Source organism: Anser anser (genome assembly GCF_964211835.1).
Source record: "Anser anser genome assembly, chromosome: 3".
Classification (NCBI taxonomy): domain Eukaryota; kingdom Metazoa; phylum Chordata; class Aves; order Anseriformes; family Anatidae; genus Anser; species Anser anser.
Window position 1 is genome coordinate 98065415 of NC_139722.1, and position 27222 is coordinate 98092636.

Consider the following 27222-nt stretch of genomic DNA (forward strand, 5'->3'; position numbering starts at 1 on the left):
CCCGGCCCCGGCCCCGGCCCCGGCCCCGGCCCCGGCCCCGGCCCGGCGGGCAGCGAGCTCCGGGGCAGGTGCGGCGGGGCCGGGAGGCGGCGAGCGGCGGGGCCCGGCAGGTGCCGCGGCCGCTGAGGGGAGGGGGCGGGGAGCGGGGCCGGGCGGTTTGGGGGGGATCTGGGGGGATTTGGGGGCCGGTCTCCTGCCGGTAACCGGGACGGGAAGGCTGGGCTGGGGGCACCGGGGTGGGCTGCGGCGGGGCTGGGGTCAGAGGGGAAATGGGGAGCCCGTGCTGCTGCCCGGTGGCTTGGCTGCTGGTCTCATCTCGGCCTCCCGTTATCTCCACGAGCAGGTGCCCTCGTAGCTGGCGTCTGGTAGTTGCGGGGTGACCGGCAGGCTGCGGCTGCACGCTGAAAATAGCGGGGTGTGTCGGGGTCAGGCCTGTTGGAGGCTGGCAGCGGGTGTTTTAGAGCAGCCCCGGCCGACCTGGCACGGCTCGCGTGCCGAGCGGAAAGCCCTGGTGCCCACCTGGCCCCGCATCGCGCCTCGTGTTGGCTCCGCCGGCTGCGTTGCGTTGGTGCCTTTTATCTTCGCCCGAGTCGCGGTGCTCGTCTGTTACGCAGAGCCTGACGCCACCAGAGGAGCTTCCTTCGCTGCCAGCTTGATCACCTCGAGCGCTGCTGTCACGGGGAGAAGCGCTCGTCGGGGCCAGGAGCGCGGCGTGCGAGCACAGGGGGGCCTGCAGCTGGCGTCAGGGCAGAGCAAGAGGGGCCCTCCAGCTCTCCACAGCTCACCAGAAGGCAGCTGTTTGCAGCTGCTTGGCAAAGGAGGTGTGAGGTAGAACAGATGACTAACATCCCTCCGAAACACCTGCCCTGCCAGTACGCGCTTGCTCAGGTGTATGACGGTTTAGCAGCGGAGCCTGGTATCGTCATCTGGCCAGAGGTGGTGATGGAGCAAGTGGAGGGAGGCTGGGCTTTGAGAGCATGGAGAGGAGAACAGGCTTTGAAAGTTGGGGTTTTGGTGCAGTGGAGAAGTGACAGGTGATGTGGTTGTAGCTGTGGCTTAGAAAAATGATCCCTGAACCATCCAGGACGGATAAATAAGAAGTACAGATCACGTTACAGGAGAACCAGGTATTTGGAAAGCAGGAGGAGGATGAGAGCATGGACAAGGCTTTTATGTGTGTAAGTAGACAAGAAATATTCTGTTGTATGTAGATACGAAGCAGAAAAAGTTGGTGAGACACTGTGGAGATCTAATGCTTTAAGCTGAGAGAGAGAGAGATGAAGGTTATGAACCCAAGAGTAATCCTGGCTGGTTGTGCCAAACGCAGGTACCGAGGGACTGGGCAGAAGGGGGCCCGTGGGGAAGGCAGTGGGTTGCGTCCGAGCTGGCCATCATCCCCGGCACAGATGCTGGAGGAGGGACCCAGAGTTCAGTTTCTGCAGGCAGATGGTCTGCAGCGGTACAGTGAACTTGCGAGCAGTTGGCAGGAAGCTTTGGCTAAAGAGGTGTTAACTGCCTGGAGAGAAGTCAGGTCAGGAAGGAAGAAAGAAGAGCTTGTGGCACTCGCTGACGCTGCGTAGGTCATGGGAAGATGCACCAAAGTAGTAATTATGGAGTTTAGAGAGCATGAGAAATGACATCCAGGAGAGAACAAGATTTTAAAGCTAGGAAGCTGTTGTTGGAGACACTGACAAAAGGAATTTCAAATGAATTCAAAGAACAGAAGCCAGACAGCTCGTTATTTCACCCACATGCTTGCTAAACAGTCTCCTGAAGACAGGAACATAATTTTTGCGTAGCCATCAAAAGCAGAGAGCTGCAGTTCAGGTCAGGAGCTACAGGTCATGTCACAGAATCACAGAATGGTTTGGGCTGGATGAGACCTTAAAGACCAGGTGGTTCCAACCCCCCCTGCCATGGGCAAGGACACCTCCCACCACACCAGGCTGCCCAAAGCCCCATCCAGCCTGGCCTTGAGCACCTCCAGGGATGGGGCAGCCACAGCTTCTCTGGGCAGCCTGTGCCAGTGCCTCACCACTCTCTGGGTAAAGAATTTCTTCTTAATATCTAATCTAAATCTACCCTCTTTTAGTTTAAAGCCATTCCCTGTTGTCCTATCACTCCACCCCCTGACCAAGAGTCCCTCCCCAGCTTTCCTGTAGTCACCTTTAGGTACTGGAAGGCCGCTGTAAGGTCCCCCTGGGGCCTTCTCTTCTCCAGGCTGAACAACCCCAACTCCCTCAGCCTGTCTTCATAGGAGAGGTGCTCCAGCCCTCTGAGCATCCTCATGGCTTTCCTTTGGACTCATTCTAATACATCCATGTCCTTCTTGTGCGGGGAGCACGAGAGCTGACCGTAGGGCTCCAGGTGGGGTCTCATCAGAGCAGGGCAGATGGGGAGAGTCACCTCCCTCACCCTGCTGGCCACGCTGCATTAGATGGATGCTGTTGGCTTTATGGTCTGCAAGTGCACGTTGCTGGCTCATACTGAGTTTTTCATCAACCAGCATCCCCAAGTCCTTCTCGTCAGAACTGCTCTCTATCTTCTTGTCACCCAGCCTGTATTTGTGCTTGGGATTGCCCAGACCCAGGTGCAGGACTTGGCCTTGTTGACCGGCATGTTGTTCACACAGCCCCATCTCTCAGGCCTGCCCAGGTCCCTCTGGATGGCATCCCTTCCCTCCTGTGAGTCAAACACACCTCACAGCTCGGTGTCGTCAGCAAACCTGCTGAGGGTGCACTGTCCATTTCACAGACAAAGCTATTTAATAGTCCCAGTCCCAGATAGGGCAGGAACTATTCGTTTTGTGCTCAATATTGTTTGGATAACTGCAAAAACGCTTTCAGTGTGCAGCTACAGACGTGCTGGGTGCTTGATCTCCCTGGCTTTTGTGTCCTTTCTTTAAGCTAACGTCTAGGCCTTTATCTTCGTCAGTTCTTTTTTTCTGAGCCTTTGATTATGAAGAGATAGAGGTGATTTATCTTCAATAAATGGTTGGCTATGGAGAGAGCATTTCTTTCTCTGGCACTCCAAGGAGTCTGTATGAATTTGTTGGGTTCTTAATCTTCTTGGTAAGTGCAGCGATAGAGGTATTTTCTTTCACCTTGTAGGCATCCCATTCTCTGCAGTGCTTGGTGGCCTGCCAGGAGCAGCACGCTGACACGTCCAGTGCCCCCTTGGGTCTGTGCCCTGATCTGCAGTGACAGTGTCAGAACCTCGTTTTGCTTTCTGGCCCTTTTCTTCCCAAGTTTCTTGGCTCGTGACCATGAAGAGTTAATGTTCATGCTGTTAGTCATCCCACTCTTATCTGCATTGGTTTGGGTTGTACATGCAGTTGTTCCACCTTCTTCCCTCAGCCCAGGAAAGAGGCTAACCTCTTTACCCTGGTGCGCAGCACTGCTCAGGAGGGTAAGGAAACTTGAGTCATGCATATTGTTAATAAAAACGTAGCAAAAATTTCCATAGTCTCCATGGCTCAGCCTTGCAACAAGTAAATAAGTGTGTGAGAAACTGTGTGCACCCTAAACCACAGTGGTTTTGATATGGGACTGCCCAGAGTGCTTCATAGATAAGCGTATTTGTCTTTGTGTGGGGAACTCTTAAAGCAAGCTTATGTTTGTAGTATATTGACGTCTGCATACCATGTTCTCTATGCTGCTGTGTCCGTATTTTGTGGAAGGTAATACTGAAATGCAAAACCTATTTATTGTTGTTACGCAAAGCCACCTAGCGATGAAACAAGCCTCAAGGAGAGGAGCAATCTGCAAAGTAGTCTTGCCCAAAATAGTTGCTGTGAGGTCTTATCATTGGTAAGCCCGTACAGTTTTCAGCCTCATCTGCTCAGAGGCTGTTATCAGTTTCTGACACAGAGTTTCTGCCCTAAGCCAACAATGAATCCATGCACTTGAAACTGGAACGTGGTCCTTACTAAATATGAAAGCAAAATCAGAGGTTTCATTTCTTAACATTGTCCTAGAGACAGCAGGTATCAATGGTCACCGGAACACTTATTCAATGGCAGACATTATGCAAGGCTACTGGGCACTATCTGTGGAGAAAACTGGTCTGTTTCTTTGTCATTGACATTAAACCTCGTGTCAGGGCAGTTGTTCCCTGAGGAATTACCAACATTGACCTTGGCGATGCATGAGGCACACCTTAAGGTTGCTAAAAACGCAGTGATACTGTTCAGTAAAATAAAGCTAAATATATAATATATATAATATATATAATAAAGCTAAAACTTACATATATATATATATGTATAATAATTATATGATATGTATAATAAAGCTAAAAGTGGTGCCAACAGCAAGAGCGGGGCTGAGTGCCACCCTGAGTGTGTTAGCATCCTTACATGGCAGCTTACCTGATAATGGGCTGTGCAAGAGCACCTCCCCATCTCTACCTGTGCAAACCTCCGGCGTGTCCTGCTTGATCTCATCAGGACTTCTTAAGAATGTGTCCTTTCCCCTTTTTTGTTTTTAAGAAAAGACAATGGTGACAATCTCCATTGTCATCACTTCCCCAGCAGCAAGTTCATGGGGTCACTGCTGCCATTCGGTTTCTGACGTTCGTGATTTCCCTATCAGTGAGGACTGTGGCTAAGAAACATGTATCTGTATGTCATCAGATGCATGCGTGTATTTGAGCAAAATCCACTGGGCTCGTGAATTCCTGCAGCTGGGGTGAAAGAAGTCTTTAACACCTGGAACTAGTGAGCATTTGAAAAGTGGGTGGCCTGCCAAAATCTCCCGTGTCCTGGAGAACTTAGCAGAATTTGATTTTGTCCTAGTAATTCAGAGAGATGAGTGCTGAGTTTATTCAGATTTCTGTGTACGTGCTGATTAAGTCACTCATTAAGACCAAGTCAGATCCTTGTGTGCTCGGAGAATTAAAACAAGACTTCTGTGCCTTGAATAGGTACTAATGGCCGCAGTGACTGAACGGTGTGTGACTCGTGGCGGGGAAGGAGAGGTAATGTTAAAAGCTTCTTGGGCCTAGTCATGCAAAATGTGTGGCGGCCTATTGTTTGTTAGGGAAAGTGAGGACTTCGCTTTGGTTTTGATACCCTTCAAGAAAAAAAAGAAAAAGAAAGTTCATTGTCTTGCTCTCCATCCCTTACTGTTACCTCATTTCCGTACTTTTTGCTTGTTTATGTTGTTCCCGCATCTTTGTTTCTTTCCCCTCATTCCTAAATGCTCTTCCCTTCTGTCTTTTCACTTACTGTCATCCCGTCGGGCGTGCTCTGTGCTTGCTGATGCTCCTTGCTGGTTCCTCCTGCCGTGGTCAGTCCTCAGCACTGCGCTTAGCACTGGAGGAAATCGAGGGGTGCCCATGAACAAGACTGGCCCATCGCCTGCTACTCATATGCAGAGTGAAATTGTTTAAAATGAAGATCCTGCTCCTACTCAACTTCTCCATTTGGGGTTTTCCCCAAAGCTTCCCAGAAGCAGATGGCGCTTCCTGGAGCTGCGCTCACTGCGTTAGGCTCTCTGCAGCGCTGCCTCCCGACGGCACCGGCGGGACGGGTGCTTCCTCCAGAGCTGCCCGTTTCAAGGAGAATCCCCGTGACAGTTGTTTCACTCTCCTGATGTCAGCCTGCAGAGGCTGTGCCTAGCCAGCTGCTCGACCAAGGCACATCCTAAGGACGTTGCAAGGACGAAACGGTACCTGCTGTTTTATAGAGCTTAAACACAGAAGTGGGCTTAGGCTATGTCTCGAAATGCATCTTGGATCAGTTTAATCGATCACATAAAGAAGAAGCATGCCTTCAAATAGATCTTTCATTTTACCAGCGTTGTATTGACCTCAGCGATGACACAGCTGTTCCAGGGCTTCAGGGAAGGTTCAGGAAAATGTGGTAAGCTGAAATGCCACCTGGAAGGGGAGATAGTGATTGAACCAGGTTAGAAACGCTCTGGGAGCAAGCTTAACTAAAGGGAAAAGGCTAAAGAGAGTGTGTGTGGCGTTTGCTATGAGACAGAACAGAAGCTTTCTTTGGAATACCCGAATTTTAAACAACAGGAGTGCTCAAATGTTTTGCTTATATAGAAAATAAGATAACTTCGTGGGGCAAGTAATTGTTATTACTTTGCTTAGTTAGGGGCTTATCTAACTGACCAAGCCAAGGCCCAGTACTCAAGCTGATGGCTTTCTTTGTAAACATACCAAATAAATTAGGAGAAGAGACCAGAAAGCCAGTGGAGGGGCTAGAGATGGAGCCTGTGGCACTACGGGAGGGGAAGTGTGGCTTGGTCAGGGGAAAGGAGGGTGACGTACACAGTCTGTGGAGGTGAAGGCTGTCGGGAATGCTGCAAGTGCAATTAACTTCAGGCTATGAAATAATTAGGATGTATGGCCACTTTAGTTATTGCAAATCTAAATATAAACATTTATTTTCATAAAAGTCATTTTATTTCACTTAGAAAGTTCAGTTCAAATGTAAAATGCCCATGCAGCCTTGAGCGTAAGTTCCTGTATATAGCTCCGTGTTCAAACTGGTGCAGTTTCCTCGGCTTCCAGGAGGAAGAGAAAAGTTCTTGGTAACCTTATGCTACTCCAGATAGTAAATTCTGCAGTCGCTACATCAGTGCTGCAAGGAAAAATACTTTTCAATGGCTTGCTTCTGTCCTAGCACTTCTGAAACTGTTTTAGCCGTGATCTTTTCAAAGCTACACCAGGGGATTTCCACTCCCTTGCTGTTTTAAAATGCTCGTACTGTTGTTTTAACCACAAAGCTCAGACTCGTGCGCACTCTCTCACTCTCTCTCTGTCTCTCTCATTTTCTCCCCATTGAGGATCAGCTACAGTTTCCAGGTACAGTCCTACCAAAACGCGTCTCGTTAATGAGGGCAGGAATTTAATGCTGTTATAACCTTTTGTCATCCTTAAGTGGCTCTTCAGGTACTAGCTGTTGCAGGGGGATGCGTGGGTGCTGCGTGGCTGCGTTAGGAGGAGGCTTCAGAGTCTGAAAGATCTCAGGAACGGCGCTCACCCGCCACACCGGCACTGTCGCGCTGAGTGCCGGGCTGTAACGGCGGTGAGACTTGCTGGCTGCCTTCCTGCGTGAATTTCTGCTGGTGCTCAGGAAGACGGTAAAACATCCATGTGTTGATGCAGAAGTGAATGTCAAATGAAAGAATTGCTCAGTTCTGCAGCACGGTAGTCTGATAGAGAATGACCTGTACAATATTTTCTTGAGGACCATCAGGGTTTACTGGCTTGAAATGCAGCCACTGGGGGGAAAAGAAAAGTGTGTTGTGTTCTGTTTTGTTTTAATTTCTAGGTTATAGGGTAGTTTCATTGATTTCTTCTTCTTTTTAATGACTTTTGAATGCAACCTCCAGCAGTGTTAGGAAGAAAATTAATTCCCAGCTGTGAATGGGATTATTTTAAGACAAAAGTCCATATTACTGTAACATAGCATTGTGTTGGTTAGATGGAGAGAGATTTATTGATGACATAAAATTAATGAATGAGTGATTAGGAAGTCCAGGGAAAATAGCAAATAAGTAAGCTGGCCGTAAAATCAAAGCTACTTCAGCACCCGATATGGTTTGTCAGTTGTATGAGTGTATTTTTAATTTTTAAAGTGCTATCTGTGTTGTAATCTATGCCTTAAAAATAATGAAGTCAAGTGTTTTTTTTCTTTTTTTTTTTTTTTTTTTTGTAATGCTTTGGGATTTACTGTAATGCTTAAGAAAACCATACTGCCTTACTCCGCTTAGTGAAAATTTGCCTTTGGAGATTAGCAAATTGATGCTTGCTTAGTAAAGTTTTATTGTGCTTTTAGAATAAGGTGATACTGGAATTTGAATGGGATAGTATTGCCTAAATACAAATGAAATCAAATTTGATTTTGCTGCCTTCTGCAGCAACAAGCTCTATGGGGCCACAGGCACATATCCGATAGGAAAGGGTTGCTATTGGAAGTACTCTTTTGTGGATACCAGTTGGTCACTGCACTGTGATTTTTAAGCAATTAGGACAATAGCAGGATAGCTTTGGGGGTTGATTTGCTGCCAGGTGAAGAAGGAGTGAGCCCTGCTTATCAGTGGTGAGTCTGTGCTGGATCCTTTTCCTCCGTGACCTCAGGGCTGAGAGGCCAAAAGTGGTGCAGCCAGGCTCCTTCTCCCTGCAGGGACTCTGCTAGTTGTTTTGTTATCAGCGGTCAAGATACTGTAACTCTTCCCGGGTTAGGAGGGACAAGGATGATCCAGCAGTGATGTCAGGTGGCATCATCTGCTTTTCTTTCTGTGGTTCAATATAATCTACTGTACCTTCAATCAGTATGTATTTTAAACGTGAGTGGACATTAATGGTAGTCCTTTAGCAGACTGTTACCTGTTCAGATGTGTACATTAAGAGTTGGGGCATATCTTTGTTGTCTCCTGTTTTTGTGGAGAAGCCTTCTATTACTAGTAAATCATATAACTTGGTTATTTTAATTCAAAAGTACAGGAGGCAGCTAATCTACCTAGTTTATAAGGCAGCTTGGAGAGGGTCATTTTAATGCAAGGTATGTTCCCCTCTATCATTTCTTTGTCAGCTCCCAATGAAGTGAATTGATCTTAAACCTCTAAAGTGTATTGATTTTTACAAAACTTACCCTGTCATGACTAAGGCAGGCTTCGAGTTCTGGTAGACCGTATAAGGTAGATAATCTTCAGAGGGAGGGACACAGCATCCTCTAAGACCTCTCCCTAGCAAGCATCTTGGGGCAAAGCAATAGAGCTGAACTAGAGCTAGAGTGTAGGAATACAGGTGTATAACTTCTTTTCATGCCCTATTTTATGTATTTCATGGAAGCATGATAGGTAAGGAAATGATCACGGTGTTTTTTACTGAGCAGTGCCGCAACCCTGGAGCATAGCTGAGCATTATCCTCCTTTACACAGTGAACCTGACTGAGACTGTGCTCTCAGCTGGTAGCACCTCTTACTTGCTAGCCAGCAGGGCCAAGCATCCTGTGTTCTTGTCCAAGCTTAATGACCAAACCTGTGATAATAATTCACATACTTGCCCTTCTCCGTCTACAAGGCATGGTGGCATTTGGTGCCTGGGCCTTGGGTCTACAAGTCTGGACATTTCGGTGCAACAGCCAGCTGTGGTGGCTGATGTGCTCGTAGCTTGTGTGGCAATGAGATAACCTCTCTTGGGAACTTACTCTCACGTGAGAGAAAACAGGAAAAACATACTTTCTTAAAAAAGAACTACCGCATTGCAGGGGCGTTTTTCTCTGTGTGCAGTAGGTACATGGCTAAAGGAAATGTGATAGTTCAATATCAGTGCTGCACACTGTGTCTTCTCCTTTCTGACTGCTGGTGACGTGGACAGGCAGCATCATTGCTGGGGGGAACTGCTTTAATGTGGGTTTAGAAATGTTAATATAATGGCCATATGATAGGAAGTCATCCCCATGTTGATTTTTCTTCTTTTGTTCTGCGTGTCTTACTCCTTTTCTGAACAGCAAGATATGCCAAGTGTGGACCATTTTTCCAGAAATGCTTGGCCTTCATCTGGTGTGGTGGTAATTAAAACTGGATAGCCCCCAATTAAGAAATTGTATTTGTGTTATGAAATTTCTCCATCTTGGATTATTTCCAGTGAGATTAAAGCATCTGCATGCAACACAGTTACATATAGAAGTTGTTCCAGAAGCGTTTTGCATATTCTGCTGTCGGTGTAGGTAGGGCTGGGATGCTGAAACGACATGGGGACGTGGCAGCGAGCTCTTTGTGCTGTGCTGCCATTCAGCTCGCACCCTTCGGTACCTCTTTGCAGGACTTGGGCTTGGCTTCAGGTGATTCAAACCGCTTCTCTAATGTGGGGTCAAAGTTAATTCTGTTCATTTTGTTGTATAGAGATCCAATTCTGACATGTAGATTTTCAGTGCCTATAGATTGTTTCATTTTTTGGGGTGCTTTTGCAGGGGGGTCGCTTTGTCGTGCGTGGCTGCTTCAAGAGCATCGCCATGCAGCACGGGCCCACCAGCGCTGCGTATTTTCAAACGACATTGCACTTCACACACACGCTAGAAAAACTCGCCGCATATGCAAAGAGAGGATGCCTTCGCTTTGTTCGCGGCCGTGAGCAGGCAGAAGTGAAAGCACACCTCAGCTCCAGCGTGGGCCGGGCACTGGCGCAAGCAGGAAGTTGATTCAGTCAACCAGCGGCGGGCGCACACGCGCAAAATGTGCTTTTTCCCCCGATGGTTTCCCACTGGTTTCAGCTCAAAGAGAACAGGCGTGGGCTGGGAGGGGAAGAAGGGCTTCTACAGCCAGCCCAGAGCCGCTGTGGTGGCGGTGGGGATGCATCACGCTGAGCATTGGCTGGTGGCAGGTATGTCACCCAGGCATCACCTCAGCCTTCCTCGGGGCTCGCCTAGGCCAGTGGGCCTGGCTTTGGCATGTGGCAAAAAGTGCCCCTTTTCTGAGTTATGCCCAACATTGCTCAGTCCCAGCCCTATGGAAGAGCTGATCCTGGGCTGAAGGATTGTGCTAGGAAATGACAGGAAGATGCTGGGCCATCAAGGGGCTGAGGCCACCCTGGGGTCCTTAGTGGGGCCAATGCATGTCGTATGGCCCGTTTTCACACAAAAGTGCCCCACATGGCCCATTTTCTCACAAAAATGCCCCGCATGGCCTGTTTCCTGACAAAAATGCTCCATGTGGCCTGTTTACTCACAGAAACACCTCCTGTGGCCTGTTCCCTCATAAAAATGGCCACCAACCCTACAGCAGTCATAAAACAGCTGGCAGTGATGGTAAATGTCCTGAGTTGTCTGGGTGTGGATGGGTCTTGGTGCAGACCCATAAAGGCAAAAGTTGATAATCGTGGATTTTTATCTTTGGTGTGATTTTTACACAGTGCAGCATCAACTTGTTAAATCCGTAACACCGGACAATGTGAGTCCTGGAGTGTGATAGGACTGGAGAAATTGGGTGTTACTTAAATGGGAAGGAGCATTTGTAACCAAGAGGAGGGAAATATGTTTTGGGGTTCCCTCTGAGCAGTGGGTTCATAGCAGATTTGTCTGCAGATGGCTCATGCTGTACAGGTCACCGTGGCCATCACTCACCTGCTATGGAAGCCCCCTGCCACTGGGCTGAGGCACAAGGCTGGTACGCCCTTTGGGCTGCCTCTTTGGGTCCCCGCTGGGCACGAGGAGAATCAAATCACTCCTTAGTAAGCACCAGGGGAATGGAAACCCTGTTTTCAGAGGAGGAAGGGTCAGATGACGTGATCAATGGTGACTGACAAGCTTGACATCCTGTCCTGTAGGTTAGTGGGTGGGCACCCCACAGAGCCTACAAGGAGGCTTGGCTCTCTACCTTCAGGATCTCCTTGCCCAGAGTGGGATTTCGAAGCAGCAAAGAAAATGCACATTGCTTTCTGAACCCCAGGAGATGCTTGAGCTCCATGCTGCACCACGCTCATCGCTGCTTTCTTAGGCCAGCAGCCCACAGCTGAACGCGGCGTGCCAGCGCATCAGCACTTGGCGTGCTGCCTCATGCCAGCTGTGGGGTTGCTGATGGTGATGTGCCAGCCCTGCTTCCCCGCTAAAGCAGCATGCACCCTCTGTGACCTTGCAGGAGCTGAGTCAGACCTCTCGGGGAGAAGCTGCTGCCAGTAAAAGTGACTCAGGTGACTGACAGGGAGGGTGATGTGCCTGCAGGGAAGCAGTCTGCTGAAGTGCGGCCGCAAAATCGAGCACCTCCCTGTGAAGCGTCCTGAGAGCCAAAGCTCTGTCGCAGGGTGCCTTAGAGTTCACGCAAATAAAAAACTTCTGCATCGCTATAACCCTACAGGCATTGCTTTAGATGGAGGGTAAGTGTTTTAATTGCCTCATTGTAACGCCTGTTCACAGTGAGTTTTGTGCTGTCAGGAATGAGGTACAGACACACAAGCCAACGAGCAAACTCTTGAGTTATGTTTTTTATTTAAGAGGAGGTGGTTGTGGCAGGCACTGCGTGTTTGTACACATCCTGTGAGTATAAATGTATTCTGAATGCAGAGCTGCAAGAAATGAAAACCTGAGCAGCTCTAGGTCTTGGACTACTTGCAAAAAAGTACTGCGAGATTGAAGGACCAGGGCAAACATTAAGGTTTGTGACTATTAGGACTGGAAACAAATGTTGCTGGTTTTTCCTATTAGAAAACTAACATAGCATTCATCTGCTGTCTGTGAGCTTTTACTAAGTTGAGTGAAAAACTTATGTCACGTTTCTGACTGCAATCTTACTTTTTTTTTTTTCCATCACATCTTGCAGGCAGGATTAATATAGCCGAGAACTTGCACGTAATTAAGTAAAATTTTGAAAAAATAGGAGTATAGTCTACTGCTATGAGTGATCAGCTGGAAAAAGAAAGATGTCAAGTTAAGAGGCTTTGACTCCTATAACACCTAAACTGAAGGTAAAATCTCCTTGCTCCTTTTTTTTTTTTTTTTTTGTATGTTCCTTGCCATGAATCACAAAGCTGTCTTCTGCTTGCACCAGTGCAATGAATTCGGAATACCATGTGGGAGGGCTTTACATTAAACGTAGACTTTCCTGGCAAACATTAAGGTTACGACTAGGCCTCTGCTTTCCCCGACTGCACCTCTGACTGTTTTAATTTTTTGAGACTACCAGATGCTGCAAAAAGATTAAGGAATTAAGGATTATTTTTACTCTGTTCTGGGGAATAGTTTTCAGATTATGAAGCTTCTTATAAAGTGTGTTTTAGTGCTTGTCATGTAAACACCGTCTTGTGGTCCTCTGAGCCTTGTGTTGTTCTTCTATAGTCGATGCCCCATTTCCCTCTGAAATCTGTTGGACCTTTCTGCAAATGAAAACCTTCAGACGGGTGGCAGTCTGCTGTAAGCTGTAGCTGAGGTGACGTGACTGACTGTGAGCATTTAACGGGATTCTTCCTGTATGTGGTTTTACAGTGCAGCTTCCATGGCCTGTGACGAACTCACTGGTCTCTCAGGCATCTTCACACGCCAGAACTCTGCCAGTGCTGTTTCTCTGGACTTCGAACCTGATGCTGACTACAAGTTTGTGGAAACCTTAGAGGACCGGTACAAGTGTGCCTACTGCCACCTAGTCCTTCACAATCCCCACCAGACAGGATGTGGTCACCGATTTTGCCAGCAGTGCATTCTTACTTTGCGGTTAGTACAGACTCCTTCTGTATCTACATGCTCCCCATCCTCCTGTTCTGAACAGAAGTCAGGACCTTTCATAAATCAACAGTAAATACCACAGCAATAGTAATCGTCTGATAATATGTAGGAGTCAGTGGAAACTGTTGAATTTAATGACTGCATACTCAGTCTTCTAAAGATATCTCTAACGACCTTACATGGTGCTGGTAAGGAATATGGGATTGCTTTGGTAACTGCATGAAAGTCAGCATAAGGAAATTTTTGATGTAAACTTAAACTTTATTGAGAGAGACACTGTCTAGGTCTGTCTTTCTATTATTGTACTATTCAGGTGATTTTTTTTTGAATTATTTCACATTATTGGTTGGTACTGGTGGTTAGATTAAGGTTGGTTTCATTTGCTTCCATATCACTTCTTTAAAGAGGACTGGGGCATGCTAGATTGGATTTTGTATTTCTTGCATTGATTTTTAGAATAGAGTAGAATAGGTCAGTTGGAAGGGACCTTCAAAGACCATCAAGTCCAAGTGCCTGGCCACCTCAGGGCTCCCCAAAATTTAAAGCATGTTACTGGGGGCATTGTCCCACTGCCTCTTGAACACTGAAAGGCATGGGGCATCAACCACCTCTCTAGGAAGCCTGTCCCGGTGTCTGACCACCCTGAGGGTAAATAAATATTTCCTTGTGCCCAGTCTGACCCGCTCCGACCCAGCTCCATGCTGTTCCCGTGCATCCTGCTATCAGTTCCCAGGAGCAGAGCCTGGCACCTCCTTCTGTGCTTCCCTGCCTTGGGAAGCCGTAGGGAGCAGCGAGGCTGCCCCTCAGCCTCCTCTTCCCCAGACCGGACAGCCCATGGCCTGCATCACGGCACCCAGGTGCAGCACACAGCCTTCTCCTGCGCTGAGCTGTGTGCTCTCGGTGGTCGCCCAGAGCTCCAGCCTATCCAGATCCCCTGCAAGGCCTCTCGTCCCTCCAGGGAGCCAGCAGCACCTCCCAGTTGAGCACCATCAGCCAGCCAGCTGAGGACGTGCTCCATTGCTGCACTCAGACCGTCGGCAGCAGCGTTGAACAGATCTGGCCCTGAAGTCGAGCCCTGGGGAGCACTGCTGGCGACATCCCACAGCCAGACGCGGCCCCAGTCACTACAACCCTCTGAGCTCTACCATCGAGCCAGTTCATCGCCCAGCCAAGTGTGAACACGTTTCTCTCTCAGTCGGTTGCACTGGCAGCTCTGTGGTTTCCTGGGCCTTCTCTCATGCCCAGTTTGCAGACGGGTGTAGTGCTGGCTGCCAGTCAGCAGGGACCTCCCCAGGCTGCCCCGACCTTTGGTAAATTGTTGAGGGGGCTCCAGCTGTAGCGTCCGCTAACTCCTGCAGCTCTCTGAAGCAAATCCTGTCAGGCCCCAGAGACTTATGAACGTCAAGCTGATACAGCTCTTGCCTTACAATTTTGTGACCACAGATGGAAAGTCACTGCTCCCCCAGTCATGATCCTCCAACTCTAAAGTCCAGGCTACCCAAGATCTCCCATTGCTATTAAATAATGAGGCAAAAAAGATGTTAAATGCTTCTGCCTTTTCCTCATCCTTACTTGTTAGGTAACCACCTGCTTCAAGTACCAGTCCATGTAGCAAGACTGTTTTCGCTTGTATTCTGTACTACCTGGCGCTTGTGCAAAAGCCCCAAAATGTTTTTTGAACATTGAAGGTATGCCTGGTTTAGCATTCTGTTCTAGAGCTAGTAAATTAACAGGACCGGGTGTGTATTTCTTGGATAGTTTAACGAACTAGAACATTAGTGATTTCACAAACAAAGTATCGCTTTGGTATAAAGGATCTTTTGTGATGCTTTGTAAGAAATGTGTCAACAGATGGAATGAAATCTTGCAATAAGAGATACTTAAATTCAGACTTCAAGGTATAGCTGACCATTTAAAAGGCTTCATAAAAATGGAGGGAAATCCTCCCTTTTACCCTTTGCCATACTGAAATTCAGCCATTCACATTATGTGAGTATTCTGCCCAGTCACTTATGTATCTAGTACTGACTTCTGCCAGGCAGATTGTAGCATAGCCTCATTTTATAAAATAAATGAAATTTTCTGAGGGCTAATGCAACTTTTCTTTTAATCTAGAGAACTGAATGCAGTACCCACCTGTCCTGTCGACAAAGAAGCAATAAAAATGCACGAGGTAAGTGGCTGTAGTTGCAGTTGCTTCAGCAATGACCATCTGCATGGAAAAAGTAAGACAGATGAGAACGAGGCGGATCTGCGTCTTTTAGTCCTCAGGGGAAGAATAGTTTTTGTCGTATGAAACAATGCTGAGTGCAATTGTATATTCACTGATGTTCTCTCAGAAAGGAAATCGGGATGTACAGCTAAAGCTTCATTTTACACCTCACGTTCTGAACTTATTTCACTTCAGTCCTCTGTATTCCAGTAAACTGTCAAGTAGTTTCACAGTGTTTTAAATCTTCTCTAGTCTTTGGATGTTTTTTATAGTGGAGTTTTATATTTTATAGCGAGAGTTTATTGACTTACTTTTTTATCCCCGAACTTGCTGGGGGATCTTGTTTACTTAATTGTCTTTGATTTTTGACTTGGTTCTAATTTGCTGCCTTGATTATTTCTGTAATATCTAATTAATCCAGCAGACTTAATTTGTTTTTTCGTAACTTCTTAGAAGAAAAGACAAGTTCATATTTCTTACTTTGCAACCTATTGAATATTTGTAATGGATGCATTTGTTCTTATTTATATGCCAAAGCTTGAAAGTATGCTACATACTTGGTCCTGCCAAAATGAATTTCCCAGTGAAATCAAATGTTTCCTTCCCCTCTCTCTCTCTTACTCCTCAGACGAAATTGTAACTGTCCATGTGATAGTTGTTTTTCACTCGCTATCTTCTACCCTGTGGAAATCTTAATGACATTAGCAGGCGTCAGAGCAGCTGTATAATGCTCTGTATAGGTAGATCTCTAAATAAGACTGAAAGTTTGCTCTGAGAGCTTACTTTGCTTCTGCTTACAGAACTGGGAACAGTGCTGTTTCTCAGAGCCTATCTAGATGGGGTGTGTGAACATCGTCGCCATCCCAAAGGTGCTCTGCACTGCTGGAACAGTACACACAGCTGACTTGGTCTTCGGGGCCTGTAGCTCTGCCCACTTTCTTCTGCATTCAGGCACTGGTTTTGTAGCTCCTGAGCTACTAATCCTGCAGGCTGAGAGGTGGATTAGCACCTGTGGAATAACTACATGGGGAGAGAACACTGTGTCTACTAGAAAATTCACAATATAAGTTTTAGTTTGTGTTTTTAACGGTATTTTTAGTAAGAATTACCAAGAATCATACTGACAATTACGGAGTCTACACTTGGGTGCTTAGAAGATTTGTTGCAGTTTTTTTTCGACATGGACTTTTATCTGTTATCAATATTTGCTTTTTATATATTTTATAATATCCCATATAACTATATATGAAGGCTGATTTAACTCCTTTACAGGTATTCAAAGACAACTGTTGTAAAAGAGAAGTTCTGAATTTGCACGTGTTCTGCAAAAACTTCCCTGACTGCAATTCAAAAATAATTCTGGGGCGATATCAGGTGAGTTTGCTCTATCAAATTTTGAAGCCTTTGATTTTCATGCAAATTTTGTGTATTATAAGATAAATTTCAGTGATTGTCTTCAGATTTCAGAGTTTTTGTAGCAATGTGGTGTAAGTGCATAGACCATCACTTAACATTTGTTACTCACAGTGTATAGCCATGCTTAAAATGTTATGGCTGTAAGCTTATTCCAGCTTTGCCTTGGTGGTTTAATAAGAACCATTTGCTTTATGTTGCTATGAATGCATCTATCATTTTGCAAGTTCAGGAGGATCATATTGGGTCAAATTCTGAGGGTTTTCTATGCAATAGTGAGAAACTAATAATGTGAGAATTTAAAAATGATAAAAATAGCAAGGATAACTCACATCAGAATGTCTGTGCAGTGTGATGCAGCATCAGGGAGAGTGACACAAAGGAGATTAGTGGGTTGGTGCTCAATGTAACCTCCCTGCCATGCGGCTAAGCAGGGCCTGAGGCCAGGGAAATCCCAGAGCCATGACAGTAAGCCTCCTGGCTCCAGCTATCCAAGGAGTAAGCTCAGAGATAGCTTTAGTATATCCATAGTGTCTGTACATAATTTCTGCACACTTAGGCACAGTGGGATAGTTGATTCAGAAAAACTTGCCAAGGTGTACTGGCCATTTTGATCTTTTTGAATGAAAAGTAGAAATCAAATACAGGACTAAATTTTCAGGTTTGCTGTAGTTTTAAGTTCACACTAGGAAGGTGTGCACGAACTTTTATTTGTTACCAGACTGCCAAATATTTCTGTGTGTCTGTTGGACAACTGGAGATACAGTGAAACACACTGGGCTTTAATTTGCTGTTATGTGTTGCAGGAGCATCTTCAACAGTGTTTGTTTGAAAGTCTGCAGTGCACTAACGATGGATGTTTTGATCAAATCCTTCGGAAAGATTTGAAAGATCACTTGAGTCAGCACTGTAAATTTCGAGAAGAAATGTGTCAGTACTGTAATAAATATGTGATGTTAATTAATATAAAGGTAAGGTTATAAAACATTCCCTGGAATCCATAGCAAATGTTTTACCTCCTAATAGTTCTGAGTAAAAAATTTCTAGCACTGCAGTGGGGTTTTTCTACTCATGAAGCAAAATTTGGCTGAGTAGCTGAAGGAGAAAGCATAATAAATTTGCTTTAAATGATACCAATTACTGTTGCTCTCTTAGGACCAACAATGTGATATGGGGCTTGTACATGCATGTTTATGATTACTTAATAGCTTTCCTTATGTATACTACTTTAGAAAAATGCAAACTGTTGTGTTGTTTTTCTTTTTCCCCAGAATCACGAGAAAGATGACTGTCCTGATTATCCTGTGCCTTGTCTCCAAAACTGCTCACAAATAATTCTAAAAAAGGAGGTACTAGTAGTTCTTTCACATACTGTGATTCAGTAAATTGCACACTTCTATGAAAACTGAAACTTGCATCATAGACGCAAGCATTGGCTTGCACCAATAAATCTTCATCACTCCAAGTATTTTCTTTGTTTGGTCCTGTAAGTGATATGTGTCCCACCTGACAAATGAGGTATTTGGTCATGGCAAAGCTCTGGTATTTAGCAGTATGGGAGAACACCAAGCTTGCTTATTGTCTCTAAATATTCATTTTCCTCTTTATGTGATCAGTCATGATATTGGCCTTTATTCACCCTTCATGCAAGTATTCAGATTTTATCAGTGCAATAAGTAATTTAATATTTATTTTATTACAAGTCTTTTTGTTAATATATACAGATTGAGAAGCATCACGCTGTGTGTCCTGAGACTGAAGTGGACTGCCCGTATAAGCAGTATGGCTGTCTTATAAAGGTACTGGTTTATAAATCTTTGCTTGCTTTGGGGCTCCAAACCAATCAGAATAATTAATCAAAATAACCATTTTTTTGTACTTTCACAACCGTTTCTAGTATTGGCTAAGATGCTACCACAGAGAACCAGTACTGCCATTCCCTGACTTCCAAATCACAGAGGGGATGTTTTAAATGCTTGCATCAATATATTTTTTACCCACCAGCTTCACAAATCTGTGCATCTGATTATTTTATTCTTTCACTTCTCCCTCTGCCTCACTAAGGTTAAAAGAGGAAAACTTGCTGAACATGAAAATGGTGCCCTGAGGGAACACATGCTGCAGATTTTAGACAAGAACTCCAGATTGGAAGAACAGGTAAGTCATATTTAATGAGCATTCTTCAACAGTTCTTGGCTGCTTGGAGGACGATACGAGATTTTGCATTTGTTGCCTATTTTAGCTCAACTATACTTTAAAAGACTGTTTTTATTGTCTTTGCACACATCGGAAGTCAGAATAAGCTCTTCTATTGAAGTCAGGCAATTAGATGGAAACCTCTTTGTGCTCAGGCACGTATATTCTCTGGCAGGCACAATGGGAGGCTCATTGCCATTGCTCACCTCATTTGCTTTCAGCCTCTTGTTACAGTTGCCTCACGGTTTGCAGATAGAGCATTGTAAGGTTTCAGAGGCCAGTCAGATTGCTTTGAAAAGGAGCCCTTAGATGCCCAAGTTGTCCCTTCTGTAGAGGAAGTACAGAGCAGTGCAGAGCCTCCTGCCTAAATCCACATTAACACAGTGGCTTAAAAATCTTGCTTTGTAAGCTGGGCAGCAACTGGTCAGGTTTAAGGTGCAGGGATGTTCAGTATTTGCCAGAGCTCATCCACAAAGTTTGAATTATCTAGCTAAACTAGAGACTTTGCATTATAAACCTTTCTTCTTTTTCCTGTACTATCACGTGTGTTTCAATGCAATCATTGGGCGTTTTGTTATGTTTGGAGTTTTTACACTGTATTTTTCTGTTTGTAGATATCTGACCTGTACAAGAGCCTGGAATCTAAAGAGATTAAAATCCAGCAGCTAGCAGAGGCTGTTAAAAAGTGTGAGAAAGAATTCAGACAGTTTACACAGCTGTTCGGTAAAAATAGCAACTTGATGGTAAGCACGCAGGTGAGACATTGATTTTACCTTTTTGGCCAATTGCTTTCTTGCATCCTGAAATATGTGTATCCAGTTGTCATTAATAGCAAGACAATAACAAATACTGCTTCCCAGACATTTCACAAGCCCTTCTTGGTTTGTTGTCGTTGCTGTTGGTTTTTACAGTACAGTATTGTCTTCTCCTTTTAACCAATAAAGAAGTCTGGATATCTGATCCCGGCAAAAACACTAAATAAATCCCCATGGTTAGATCATAGTAAATAGGAAGGTGTAAATTTGAATAAGTAGTTGAATGAAGTACTGCAGAGTGAACGGACCTGAATGAGGGATGGTTTCTCAGTCAGTAAATGCCGAGAGAGGGAACATTTGGTTACATTCCTAAGGCAGCAGACTACTTTTGATTGCACATTGTAGCTGGTATTGGTGACATATTAAAGACTTCTCTGTTGCAAATGGAATGGCTGATTTTATGAATGTCTCTTGTCTCTACTTCCCACCCTCTTCCAATGGCATTAACTGGGAAGGCTCTTGCCAGTCACCTGGATAAATCTGCACGTCTGGAATCGCAGGTGAAACAGTTAATACAGATGGCAAACCAGCAGCAAAGTAAATTAGACTTGCGACCCCTGTTTGACACAATTGAAAATGTAAAACAGAAGATTGCCCTTATGGAGTCATACGATCAGCGCTTAGGTATGCTGGGACTTCTGTCTCTTTTCTGCGTGGGTTTGGGATTTTTGCTGATGTTGTGGTGGCTAAGTAGAGGCTCTGGTACTGCAGTCAGTCAGTTGCGGCTCTTAGCCAGAAATAACTTGCTTATTCTTGCTTTCTAAGACCAACCTGTGGTTGTGTGTGCTACATCCTCCCACCTTCCCCTACTCCACAGTGTCACCGCAGGGCCCAGCTCCTGAATTCCTGAGGCACTGGGTTTGGTCAGGCTGGAGCACTGTGATGTTAGCAGTGGTAGTGTCTGTTGTCAGACATTAAATCTGGCTTGCAGTCATGTTTTACCTTGTTCGATTACCTGCTGCAATTACAGTAATAATAATAATTTTTAAAAGTCAACAGCTGTAGTGCTGTTAGCATTAGTTAAGTCTCTACTCAGTATTGTTCTTACGTATTGTCAGCTCCAGTCTGGTCGCTCTTTGTGTTCTGACAGTGTTCTGACCGTTTTATTTCACTGAATATTTCTTTTTTTTCCAGTTGTTTTGGAAGGTCAGTCCAGCAAACATGATCTCCAGATCAATATTCACAAAGCACAGCTCAATAAGAATGAAGAACGATTTAAGCTTTTGGAAGGCACGTGCTACAGTGGGAAATTAATTTGGAAAATCACGGACTATAAGATGAAGAAAAAAGAAGCAGTGGAAGGCCGTGTGCTCTCTATATTCAGCCAGCCTTTTTACACCAGCCGCTGTGGGTACAGGTTATGTGCGAGAGCATATCTGAATGGGGATGGCTCAGGCAAGGGAACGCACGTCTCGCTTTACTTTGTAGTCATGAGAGGCGAGTTTGACTCACTGTTACCTTGGCCTTTCAAGCAAAAAGTTACGCTTATGCTGTTGGACCAAAGTGGGAAAAAAAATCACATTGTGGAAATCTTTAGAGCTGACCCCAACAGCAGCAGCTTCAAAAGGCCGGATGGAGAAATGAATATTGCCTCTGGATGTCCGCGCTTTGTGCCGCACACGGTTCTGGAGAACACAAAGAATACCTATGTTAGAGATGACACGCTGTTCTTGAAAGTAGTTGTGGATTTAACTGATCTGGAGGAATTATGAAAAAAGCACCCAATCAATATGACTGCTTTAATTATTAAGAAATGCTTTCTTTGTGACTACCAGTCATGCAATAGTGAATTGCCACTAGTCGAGCTACTGATATGTTTTGAGGCTTTTGGACTACGTAACAGATAATGAATTGCCAAAGTGTCAGGCTTTCCTTTTTTAACCTTTTTTCAGGGCTGCGGTTTCAAGGCAGCTATAAGTCCAGTGTGATGTGAACATGCATTCAGTCCAGTGCTTTGACCTGGCTTAGTGCAGGCTGGGTGTGAATGCTTGGCTCACATCACGAAACTGGCATTCGGAGATGAAAATCGTCCTGAAAACCCTGTGGAGCCCAAGCAGGCCTGTGGGCTCCTGCCACTCTCACACAATGTGCAAGTGCATTGCACTTGTCTGAAATGGAAACATTTCAACATTAGCTCGTTTGAATCAATGTATCATGATCCCTTAATCTCCTGGATTTTTGAAGCAGTGAGAAATGGCTTCAGCCAGACGTTTTTCAGGGATCTTGCATTCCTTTTTTGTTTCCATTTTCCTTCAAGGAAGCCCAAAGGAAGATGCCAATGCCTCTTACTTTTCTAGCCTGATATTTCAACTATATAGGAGGTCACAACAGCTTTGTTAATGTCTTTTCCATTCCTGCCTAGTGCCTTGGGACTGATTTCCATTGGTGATCAACATCCACAGTCCCCACCTGAAGTCAAAAGAAGCCGTATGTGCTTCTCACCTCTCAGGACATGGCCATAAGTGAGGTGCTCAGCCAGCCTGCCACCTTTTGGCTGCACTGCCAAGGGGGGACAAATCTCTCATTCTTGCTTCTTCAGCTGTGCAAAAGAGATGCTTTCTGGCCTACCAGCTCTACAGAAGGCAGGAATAGCTTTGGATATCTGTTAGGGAAAAAGACCACATAACATGCATCGTTCCCCTCTGCTAGAAATTTGGATGTTTGGGAATGAAGGGGGAAATGGATTAGGGAATGAGGTTTGGGACTGAGGTTGCCGTAGGAACACGGTTCTCACAGGTGGTAGTGCAGCTCTAGCATTTGTTGAAAGGAGAGCTGCTGAGCAATAACTGCTAGCTGTGAAGTACTTCTGAAGATCTTCATTTTTATCCCAAGTTCCCACCATATTGCAAGGGAACATGTTCATTGTATGTCGTTTATTGGAGACACACTAAAAATGCCAAGAACAGGCACCAAACAACAAGCAACAAAGTATTTATGTGCCTTTTTGTAGCCTTTTAGGTGCTTGTAAGAGGGATGTAATTTTGCACACTTGGTCATTTTGCTGTTAGAAGTGACAGAATTTTGTGTCCCTCAACTCTTACAGATCAGGTAGCAAAGCATTGAAATGTTATCCATTGCTCCTGCAGTCCAGTGGCAGAGCAAAGCTGAAGCTTTTGAAAAGGATAATATGAAATCATGCTGGGTTTAGAGTAAGACTAAACTAGGCAGGATAAAAATCAAAATGGGGCACAGACTACAAGGTATAAGGTAGAAAATTAAAGAGGGCAAATGTGGCAAAATCAGAAATGCCTTTTCTGTGCAGAATATTAGTATCAACTGAAATAATACAATTGGGGATTGTCAGTAAGATGAAGGCAAAATACCATATTTTATACCTGGAAGCTCACTGCTAGACATTTACTTTTCCACACAGTTTCTAAGACGTAATTCAGACTCATGTATTTTCAAATTTGAGGGGTAGGGGAGGAAAAACCTTAGTTATTTGTATGTCCTGGTAAGATAGCGCATCTAGAAACTTTGTTTTCGTTTAGATGCTCTTTCTGTTGTACAATGTCAGTACATGCTGGGCCACTGTTGGGGTTTTCAGTGTTCCCAGGAAGATGATGAGGGCCAAATTTTATTCTTTTGTACTACCATGACTGACTTTTACAGTCCTTTTTGTCCGTACAGCAGAGAGAATTAGTCCTTATGTCCTTAACACTTTGTTACAGAATGAGTAAGCTTGTTTTTAAGATGTTGTGGCATTTTAGGACATCAATTCTGAGCCTCTGATGTGGACTTCATGTTAATTGTTCCTTTAATATTTGTCATGTAACATCCAAAGTGGCACAGCTTGCCTAATAACCACAGATGGAAACATGTCAGCCGCATTTCCTAGGACTCTCCAGTACATGAAGTGTAAAATTAAGGAAGTGACAAAGAACTTGGAGAACTGAGGCAAGAGGGAAAGGATGCGGTCTGTATCGTGGCGAATTACCAGTCCCCTCTGCCTCCGCCACCCCGAGCGTAAAATGGGGATAATAATACTTGCAGAAGTGTTAGGACTGTTTAAATGTTTGTGAAGAATTTTGAGCATGAAAAGAGCTAAGTATTATTAAAACTCCATTTCTAATTGTTGGAATTGGTGATGGTGTAGTGATGTGGGTAAGTGTTTGGTGTGTTGCTGGACAGAGTTTGAAAGCATGTTTGGTTGTAGAAAGTTCATACTGCAATCTCTCTACTTACCAGTAGGTTTTATTGTTTGTCATGAATATTCCTTTAAAAATTTTGAAGCACAAACAATTCATCCTGGGTGATGGAAACACCCCTTTTGAAATACTGCCTGTTTTATAATGAATTAGTTGAGAAAATCGATTTTTTTAAAGACAACCTTATTTAAATCAGTTCATTTTGTTACAGTGGTTGAGAAATGTACGTTTAAGATTTTCAGCAATTTTTACTACTTGTACACTGGATTTTAAATTTCATCCCATTCCCAATAAAGAAAAGAAACAATGGTGTATGAGTATTCGGGAAGAATTTTGTTGTTGTGTGGGGAAAAAAAAAACAAAAACCTTTTCAATAATATTGTGCGGAGTAAGTAACGGAAGAGCGTATGGTATTTCTACGTGGGCACACGGTATGTTTTAATGTATTTATTGACCGTTTGTAACTGAGTGTCTCTTCCTACGCCCCGGGCCTTTCCCTAGCCGGGTGCGGTGCGCGTGGCCCGGCGGCTGGGCCGGGCCAGCCATGGCGGGGCTCGGCGCCCGGCCGGGAGGCGGTGCCGGGCCGGGGAGGGCCGGGAGCCGCCGCCTCCCGCCTCCGGGTCGCCGCCGTAACGCTTCCGGGTCGGCAGCCGAGGCGCTGAGGGGCCCGGGGCAGCGCTGTGGCCGCCCCCGGTAAGTGCGGGGCCGGGGCGGGCTCCGTGAGGCGGCGGCGGGCCGGCCCCACGAAATGGCGGCGCCCCGCGGGGCCCGCGCGCCTCCGCCTCGTCCGCGGCCCCGTCAGGCGCCGGCCGCCTTCGCGGTGGCTGCCCTGGCGTGAAAAAAAAAATTAAAAAATCGCGTCGTGTTGGTCGAAGGGGGGCTCGGGCTGCCGGTTCCTGCTGCAGGAGGGTGACTGCCTAAAGTTTTGCCTCACGGGGGTGCGAGGCATGCCCTTTTTCCTCAAAGGCTTTTGGAGGTGATGTTGCTGAACGTGGTTTTGTCTCGTGCTAGATATGGATAACCAGAAGGATGAAAAAAGCAGGACGCTCTGTGCAACCTCACAGGAGGAGCTGAGAGGCCGAGGTAGGTGCTGTTAATCGGCTCCAGTGCAGCGGTGGTGTCAGTGTTATGCGTTATCCTTTGTGTCTGCTACTGTGTTTGGCTGTAACATGTACCATAGTCACTTGCTAATGACAATACCCTGTGGCACACTGGAAAGGGGGGGAACTCATCAAAATGTCAGTTTACTGTGTTAAATTTCTGTAAGAGTCATCTTTGTAGACCATAGTTACTAGCAGGCATGTCACTGTTGCCTCCTGTCTTCCTAAGGTAAAGAAAAAAGGAAGCGAAAACGTAGTAGAAGCAGATCATCATCTGTTTCATCCACATCATCTTCTAGTACTGCATCCTCTTCTTCTTCCTCCTCATCATGCTCATCGTCAAGGTCGTCTTCTTCAAGTAGCAGAGGTAAGCTACCGACGTGTATACCTGATGTTTACGAGTTTTGACAGCACTCCTGGAAACATTTAAAGCTTATTTTAAATATGGGTAAACCACCACAAAGTGACAACGAGGCTGGAAGAGATATGGGTAAAATGATAAAATTGGTTAGGTCTATCTTCACTAGGTAGATGACTTTGGTCCATCGTCCCTTATCCACTGATGCAGTCACTCCATCGTAGAAGGCCACCAGATCTGTCAGGCCAATCTGATTTGGCCCTGGTGAAGTCATGCTGGGTGTCTCAAATTACTTATCTTTCATATGCCTTAATATAACTTTGTGGAGGATCTGTTCCATGATCTTCCTGAGCGTGGAGGTGAGGCTCACCGGTCTGTAGTTCCCCCAGTCCTCCTTTCTACCTTGTTAAAAATGGGAGTGATGTTTCCTTTTTTTCCAGTCACTGGGGACTTTGCCTGACTGCTAGGACTTTACAAGTATGATAGAGAGTGGCTTGGCAACTCCATCAGCCAGTTCCTTCAGGACCCTGGGTTGTGTTTCTTTGGACCCTGTAGACTTATATATGCTCAGGTTCATCAGATGGTCTCAAATCCAATCTTCACTCACAGTGACTTTGCTCCCCGAATCCCTGCCTTGAGGTTCAGGGACTTGAGAGATGTGGGAAGAGTGACTGCCAGTCAAGACTGAAGCAAAAAAAATGCTGTGTAGCTCAGCCTTCTCCATGTCTGTTGTCACCAGTTTGCCCATCTTGCTCATCAGAGAGGGTATGCCCTTGTTAGTCTTCCTTTTCTGGCTAAGGCACCTGTAAAATCTCGTTAAGATTCTTTGCATCCTTTGCCAGGTTCATCTGGTGTTAGGAAGAGACTGAACGTGGTGATGGAATTACAATTTTCATTGTTTCTTCTGACATGCTTGTGATATATTTGTTGTGAGGAGGCCAGAAGAACAGTGCTTGGGCAGCCAGCCTTACCTTATCCCTTTTTAACTTTTGAGCCTGGCTGTGCTCTGCTGTATTCCTATAATGTTACCTTTTGTCTGGAATTTCTTACAAAGGAACTGCGGAGCGGGTAGCTTGGAGGCAGTTTGTTGGAAGACTAGCGGGTTGTTTCACTGTCTTTCTATGTTTACAGTCCCATAGTCAGAGCTGGTGCTTCAAAATCAACTTCCTTACGTACCAGTCGTAGTGTAATCTTTACATTTATGATCAGCTTATAGAATGCATGAGTTTCAGCTTTACAGAAACACTTGAAACAGGAGCTGAGCAAGTGGGAAAAGTTTTTCATTTGCATTATACTGTGATAATGTTTTCAGGTGATTTTCAGTTTCCATGTTAGACCAGTAAGTGGCAGTAAGTTGATGTGTTGCTTTTCTCAGGATTAATTTCAACCAGTATTGATATATTCAGCTGAATTAAGGCATTTTTTTCTTATGTTTTATGTGTCTACATGCCTTATCTGTAAAACCAAATGCCTTTTACAGAATACTAACCCTAGATAGTTTTTTTTCCAGATTCTCCTAAGTCTAAATCAAAGAAAAGGAAAAAAGAAAAGCACAATAAAAAGGTAAAGTTTTGCTAACAATAGTGAGTAGTTAACAAACGAGTAGTAATGAGTAGTTAACAAACAGAAAATAGTTCTTTGTGTTTTGGTAAGCTTAAATATCATGTAATACTTACTGGTTTTGTCTGTGGCTATGTAAACCTCAAGCATACTTTTAGTGCTAACTGGAGATGAACTGATTAAGCTGATGTACACTTGACTGTTTACCAAAGAAGAAGTAATTTATGGTGCCTTTTAAAAGTTGTT

General features: G+C 45.1%; 1 protein-coding gene across 6 annotated transcripts; it reads left to right on the plus strand.

Moving 5' to 3' along the window:
• Nucleotides 1-26979, plus strand: TRAF5 (TNF receptor associated factor 5). Of its 6 annotated transcripts, XM_083829415.1 has the most exons (16): nucleotides 4309-6819; nucleotides 6896-7097; nucleotides 12276-12420; nucleotides 12938-13162; nucleotides 15290-15347; nucleotides 16659-16760; nucleotides 17606-17770; nucleotides 18071-18148; nucleotides 18524-18598; nucleotides 18864-18956; nucleotides 19610-19750; nucleotides 20266-20434; nucleotides 20945-24651; nucleotides 24970-25041; nucleotides 25288-25425; nucleotides 26927-26979. In XM_083829415.1, exons 4-13 carry the CDS (start codon nucleotides 12948-12950, stop codon nucleotides 21520-21522), a joined length of 1674 nt encoding a protein of 557 aa, XP_083685541.1. In that variant the 5' UTR covers nucleotides 4309-6819; nucleotides 6896-7097; nucleotides 12276-12420; nucleotides 12938-12947; the 3' UTR covers nucleotides 21523-24651; nucleotides 24970-25041; nucleotides 25288-25425; nucleotides 26927-26979. The 6 variants fall into 6 exon arrangements, with proteins under 6 accessions (XP_083685540.1, XP_083685545.1, XP_083685541.1 ...); XM_083829414.1 differs by lacking the exons at nucleotides 4309-6819; nucleotides 6896-7097 and adding an exon at nucleotides 1-68; XM_083829419.1 differs by lacking the exons at nucleotides 4309-6819; nucleotides 6896-7097 and adding an exon at nucleotides 1-68 and having other exon boundaries at nucleotides 19610-19738.
• Nucleotides 26980-27222: the final 243 nt, after the last annotated feature.